Source organism: Pyrus communis, chromosome 1, assembly GCF_963583255.1.
Source record: "Pyrus communis chromosome 1, drPyrComm1.1, whole genome shotgun sequence".
NCBI classification, from domain to species: Eukaryota; Viridiplantae; Streptophyta; class Magnoliopsida; order Rosales; family Rosaceae; genus Pyrus; species Pyrus communis.
The window spans coordinates 19,288,067-19,295,427 of NC_084803.1; the positions used below are offsets into that span (position 1 = coordinate 19,288,067).

General features: G+C 36.7%; 1 protein-coding gene across 1 annotated transcript; it reads right to left on the minus strand.

Moving 5' to 3' along the window:
* Positions 1-2,064: 2,064 nt before the first annotated feature.
* On the minus strand, positions 2,065-2,874 carry LOC137730482 (transcription factor HEC2-like). The gene has a single exon (XM_068469474.1). The coding sequence runs from the start codon at positions 2,872-2,874 to the stop codon at positions 2,065-2,067; it is 810 nt and encodes a 269-aa protein (XP_068325575.1).
* Between the last annotated feature and the right edge of the window lie 4,487 nt (positions 2,875-7,361).

The window sequence follows — 7,361 nt, forward strand, 5'->3', positions numbered from 1 at the left end:
TTATGTAAGAATTTTGATAAGATTTTTAACATACCAAACTGAAAGTATTTGATAATATTGAAATATAGTGTAAGCTGGAAGAGCATGGTTAAGTATTATATTTTTTTGTTCTTTCTTTTTTTGCATTTTTTAATATTGTTTATTAACTTAATTAATATGGGTTGTTGGATTACAAAAAAAAAATAAAAATTGTAATCCAACAGCCTAGATTTTGACACGTATGCCAACGGTAAAAATTGAATTTTTTTTCTTTTTTAAGCCTAAAAATCTAGACCATTAATCTGAAAATTTCAATGGTCCAAATTACGCCATGTCACCTAGTTGTTGGGAAAGTGCGCCTACCCGATGAGTGCCAATCATGTTTTCCTGTCAGGCTACTGGGCCTTCTCCCATGTGTGATTCACACGCCTACTTAAAAAAATGGTGGATGACTCCAGCCTGCTTATAAAAAATGGTGGCTGACGCCAGGCTAACATCAGCCTGACGTAAGTCCCCCACCCCCCAAAAAAAAAAAAAAATCAGTGGGTCAGGCGATTTGGGCTTGGGCTGTGGTGTCGGGCTTTCCTGGAGGCCAGTTGATTAGGTAGGGCTAGAGCATTTTTTTGGGGGTTGGGGGATTGGATTGCCCAATACCCTACGGGATATTCTTGGGTGGACTTTCTATAAAGGTTCTGTTGCGCAAAAGCCTTAATTAAAATTAGGTAACGGAAAGAAATCTTTCGACAGTTACAATAAAAAATCACGATTTAACAGTCAATTTTAGCTCCGATTTTGATAATTTTTACAAATACACTCCTGGACCCTAGAAACATGCAATGAACGAACCCAATCATCAATTTAAAATATTTATACTAGTGTATACCACAAAAACTTACGTTCTACTTAATGAAAATATAAAATAAGGGTATTGCTATTCACACATATGACAGCTAAAAGCATAAAAAGACCGGGTTGTTAGCTGTTCCACACCCATCTCCCCCCCCCCCCGGGGGGCGCCGCGCCGCGGCCCACCTACTCGTCAAACTTTTATGGGCGAACAAAAATGTTGAAGCAAAAATGGTTGAATTCAGCATCAGTTGATGATCAAGGGTTTTGTCTAAGTTCGGGTTTGAACGGGGATAGCGAGATAACCCACCATCCAGACTTCACTTGTCAACTTTTTGGGCGTATGATATAATATCCTTTTGAGTTTGACCATGGTTTGGAGTCTTTAGACACACAGAAAGCTTGTTCAACATGCATCTCATTAGTCATTGCCACATTAGCACTATCATCAGTAGAGTAATAAAGACTATAATCATCATCCATCAGTGGTCTTTTATTTACTGTTCTTAGTATATATATAGTTCATCTTCAAGATCTTGCAATTTATAATCTCTCTCAATTTATGGCATGTTTGCATGTTTACTACATACCTAGAGTCATAGAAGCCATGAATCGGTATGAGAATGAATGGGATGGGATAAACAACTCTTCTTTTGGCAGTTGACTGTAAGAGTTACTATTTGTTATTATTGAATCTGGTTCGCAAGAGGTAATCTCTCTCCTCAGGGATCGGAATAATGTTTTGGCAACATTAGTAATCTTCTTGGTGACATAAAAATGGGTACGTAGATGGATATAGAGGAGGTCTCATTTCAATTTAAGCAAGGCAATACATTTGCTCATGCACTTGGTCTGTTTGAGTTTCGGGACAAGGAAGAAATATTTGGGAAGATGCTGCTTCGTTTTGGTTGATTCTGCTGCTGAAAAACGATGTTTGAGATGATTAGTTTATGCTTGTTTGCTATGGATTGACTGCTGGGGCAACACCATTTTTATTTTTCATTTCTTTTAACATATATTTACACTTGAACTTGTTAGGACATTTGGTTTTGTAAATAGTGTTCTGCATGGATTAATGCAACCTCTAAAAGCATGCAGACATCAAATTTTCCTTTAAAAAATAACAAGTAACAACTACAAATCAACAACTAATTCACATTCCCCTCGGAAACAATCTCTCAAACGTACACAACAATCACTCAATAGTACATGATATTTCAAATTTCAACAAGTCTCCCATCATCTAAGCATCTGCACAGAACCCACCAACTGAGAAGGCCTTAAAAAACCAGAGTAATTCACATTACCCAACTGACTGCCACTCCCTTGGAATCCAAGGCCGACTGGTCTATCAACCCCAGCTCTCTCCAGAGTCTGCACTTGCTTCTTCAAAAACTTCACATAATGTATGGCCTCGTCCAACATAGAAGCAGTGTCCATTTTAGTCCCACCAGGAACAAGTCTCTGCAGGATTCTGATTTTCTCGCTTATCCTCTCCCTCCGGTGCCTCGCAGCCACACTCTGTGGGTCTTTCGAAATCTTCACGTTCCTCCTTTTTGGCGGCTTCACCGCCTCCGGGTCTATCTGAATGGGCTGCATTGCTGCAATCCTGAAGATCATCTCCCTCATTGCAGCCATGGAGTTTCTCTTCTCGTATGAAGTACTGGGTAGGACTGATAGTCCTGTAGGACTAATACCAGAAGGCTTACTTAGTCTTGGAGTTAAGGGTTCTTGGATTGGGTTTCCCATGAAGGAAACAGAGGAGGGTAATGCAGGATTTAGCAATGCGGGTTGTGGAGGAACTGCATTTGGATTATGGAAAATTGGTACTGGAGAAATGGATTCATGATTATTTGGGTTTGGATTTGAAACCCAATTAAAATCTATCTCTGGAAACGTGGGATTGTTGTTGTTTTTAGGGTAAGAGTCACTGCAGAACTGATCAGGAGAGTGCTGCTGTTTTTGCATTTGCATCATCATCGTCATCATGTCCATGTGATGATGATGATCACATGCTGATGATGATGATTTGAGCATGTCAACATCCATGGCTTCTCAGACGAAAGAGAGAGAGACAGAGAGAGAGAGCAGGCTGGAAATAATGTGAGAAACAAAGGAGGCAGAGGTATGGGGTGGAGGTGATGAGTGGGTGGGTGGGTTGGGGGGGGGGGGGGGGGGGGGGGAAGAGAACTTTGTTTAGGGTTGGATTGGTGCAGTGACAGGGATAAGGAGGATGGCGAAAAGTTGAAAGGAAGTGAATAAAATAGTGGAAGTGAGAATTGATTTATATACTGAGAAAACCTCCAATTTACAGAATCCAGCAGGCTTCACTTGTAAGTGGGAAGGACTTTATATAGCAAGTTCTGAGTGACCATTATTTTATACATCTATGGAAACCTGTAGAAAAATCTAAAAAATCATTTATGAATGCATTAACGTATCCGAGACTGCCCATCATCTTGGACAACAACTTACATGAAGCGAGTTTACTGTGTCATTTTAATTCAATAATATAATGTAGTATTTAAGTTTCTTTTCACATGATATTGCATTATTGAATTTATACATCATGTGAAAGCAACCCGTTTCACACAGTTGCTCACCATTGTGTAGGGATATCTCTACCATTGAATCATCCGAGTTCTGAATCAAAACAAATGGTCAAAGATCCACAGAGTAGTTTTCTCATTAGATTAAGGGTAGAGTTTTGGAACTTTGAAATTATTGTCCACTAAGTTGATGGACTTGTTTCAATGGGACAGTTGAAGAAGGTGCATGAACATAGAACTGTTATATGATTTCTTTGACTCAAAGGTCTTTGCCTTGCCTTAAAATTTTCACTTTATGGAAAACAAAAAGATCAATTAGGTACCCACAGTCACATGAACTGTGTCAGATAACACATAGAATAATCCATCTTCTTAGAGTTCAACAGTTTCAGTATAATATATTTCGCTTCTTAGTATAACCAGTTGTTCATTTTAAACGTTCAATATAATTGATGGATTATAAGTACATAAGAAAAGTTTACGCATATGTATTAAATTATGATTCATGTATAACAAAAAAATGAGTTATTATATGTATATTGTCACGTGATAAGAAATAGATACATTATTGTATACAATAATACAACTCATAATACAAAAAATTCTCAAAAAAATTAGCTATAACAATTTTAATATCACAAGTTAAAGTTAAACACATTATTGTATACAATTGGTAGCACTTAATAATCTTTCTGCTCATAGAATTTAGCTATAGCAGTTTTAATATCGTAACGAATCAAGAGTGTGATTGTCACCGGGAGAAGTCACCGGCGGTGGAGTATTCCGGTGGGTGGAGTAGCAGTCGGTGGTTTGATCATGATTCCTGGAGATTATATTATCCTGGTGTGCAGTGCTGTTTAGTAGTCTGTCTCTCCTCTCACTGCTTTTCTTGGCACACTTTCCAAGTTGGATTAGAAGCTGACGGTGATGCCGATTGCCTTGCTACCCTAGAAAACAACTCACCATTTTTCTGCTTCTTTTTCTCTTTTGTCACTGGTAAACTATTAAATGTCTTCCTTGCGAAGTAATAGTAATAAACTTTATACTCTGCAATTCCTTTTCAGTTTCCATAGACATGGTAACTAATTAAGATTATTAAATTTGACGTCGACGTAAAAGGCATGCTAGTCAGAAGATCGAGATGCCTGACTCAAAAAATCAGCACAGTGAAGCCGGGGAAAAGTTAAAAGGTAATTTTGCATGCCACGGTTCGTAAACCATTCAATATTTCTACCATATTAGATAATCGAATTGAACTGATATTTCTATTATACTTTTATGTATTATATACATTAGTAGAAAATCTCATTGCTTAATAATAGAATACCCTTTGGAGTTAGAAAGGTGTCTTTTTTTTTTTTTTTTTTTTTTTTTTTTCTCTGGTAGATAATCTCGAATAATTATCTTATTATAACAATATTTTTAAATAGCGTTATTATTGTAGCAAATATACTCATTACGCTATGTCGTTCCAAACTGTTACTATCCATCATATCGATAACTACTATCATTTAATCTTGAATCATTACAACAATTGATTTGCTATAAAAATAGTGTTAAAGAAAAAGATCGGACATTGAGAAATAGAAATTAATTGAACAATTTGGAGTGGTATAAATCAAATCCATTGTTATCAACTGCAAAGAATCTTGAGCAGAAATAATAAAAATTGCTGAGAAAGTGGTCCCAATTTTTCTGTACAAGCTAAAGAAGCTATCACTCTCTCTGTCTGTGTGATATTCTCAGCCTATACACATAAAAAAAGTATAAAACTTGCACCTCAAACGCACAAGCCAAAAGCAATTGTAGAAGTGCTTCCTTTCAGATTGTCTTGCCTTAACTTATCACATTAACATTATTGCTCAAGAAACCTTTTTCATACTTGTTGATGAAAACTGAAAGCAACAGAAGAGATTGAATTCCGTATTTGTTGAAAATTAGTCAGTGAGAGAGAGAGAGAGAGGAATCTTAGCGATGGTGCATACAAAAGCCCTCTCAAAAATTCAACTTTACAAACAAGTACAACTTTCCACATTTGTCTTTTTTATGCAGTTTTGGTGAATTGGCAGAGTCAACCCTGCATTGCGTATTTAAGGGTTGTGGTGGTGGAAACATCGTCTAAAACTTGAGGTCATGATTTAAACCCTAACCTTGCAGGGATTAATTATTGATAGGTACAGCCAAAGCCTAGAGTAACTAGTTCAGTGTCCTTCCACTTACCTTGACTTAATTAGCCTGTAATAGCTTGCAATTGCATGCAAGGATTTCCATACACTGTTATCGTAGCATACTGTGCAACAAAAATATTTGTAAGTTTTCATTCAAATGACGTTATATTATTAGCATGGAAAATCACAATGGTGGTATACATATATCATATAAGTTGTTCTTCGAAATAAGGGAGGAGAGTCGACTACATATGTCATATATGTTGTTCTTCGGAAAGAGGGAGGAGAACCGACTAAACGTCTCAATCATTGGTGGCGGAATTTTACTCGCAGCTGATCTCCAATTCTCGTTCACTAGACCGAACTGGGCATAATGGTCGATGTGGTTCAGGTTTTGACCAAAAATATGGTCACGGTCTCTCTAAACCGAATTAAACCAGTTTGGACATATTTAATCTACAAATTTAAAGTTTTTAATATCTAAACTGAGCCTAGCCCGCCTAGTATACAAACATATTTGTATTATTCATGTTTATTTTTCCAAATTCGTAACAACACATGACGATATATCAGCACATCAACAGAAGTTTTGTCATCCTTGCACTTTCAATCAATGTATTAATAATCTAAGTTGGGACCAGTCTAGAGCATGCATGTGTTATTTGTTGGTTCTTCGAGTTTCTGCTATGTTTGCATTTGCATAGAGGGGGTAGAGAGGCAAACCGTAATAATAAAAACAATAAGAGAATGGACCACATTTCTGCCGAGAATTTGTAGCCATAATGGAGTCTAAATGTACTGTACCTTTCTCATCTTTATAAAGTCATGGTGCTGATAAGCATGAAACGGTAAATTATTCTTGTGTGTATATAGACATATATATCAAACCAAAAAAAGGAAATCAAATTCATAACGTAAAACAATTCATACGTGAAATAGGAGACAAAGAAGTCTAAACTCATCGACCTAAGCTTACCTAAGTTGATATAGCAATAACAATGTATTCCTCCCAATGAACCTAAGTTCGAATTCCATTAATCTCTGTAATTTAGATTATCTTATTGTTTGTCAGAAGTTGTATAATTGTAGCAGTCTTGGTTTCTCCGTTCGTTTGCTAGGTTATTTGCATCAATTCTGAGTTCTGTATATACTTCTGTAAAAATCAAAGTGATACGAGAAAATATTCGTGATCTTCTAATTACCAAAAGCATTTTATGCATGAACAATCTCATATAAAAATTATCTTCCATTAAAAGCATGTTTCTGTTGTCTTTTTCATGCAATAGGGATCCCAAGGCCCAGTATAAATAAAACTAGTTGCAAATGAGTCGGGCCTAAATGGTTAGCCCAAAACTTATTCCAAGACCATTAGAAGCAAGCCCACACTCAACAAATTCACCTCCTACCCAATGTTTTTCTTCACCTCGCCATCACCTCATTTAGGCTTTTGGTTTGCCCTTTGAGGTTTTCTTTTTATCAGCTTGGGAGTTGAGGATCGAGTTTGAGATCTATTTAAGACTTACATTTTTAGGATTTATATGAGAGTGCTTTTAAAACAATTAAGCACTTTCAGAGGACTCATAATAAATGAGTCTAATGGCTTGGGTTGTTTATTGTCCATGCCCATTATGCCCATTTTTAAATGGTGTAGATATGTTCATACCATGAAACCCATCAAATACAAGGACGAAAAGACATGACTCCCCTCCTTCCTCTCTCCCAACTTCTCACTCTTTCTGCTCGATTCCAAATTTCCAAACCTCATCCTAGTTTCATAAGATCTGATCCAACCGTGACCTAGATGTAGAACAACAATGAA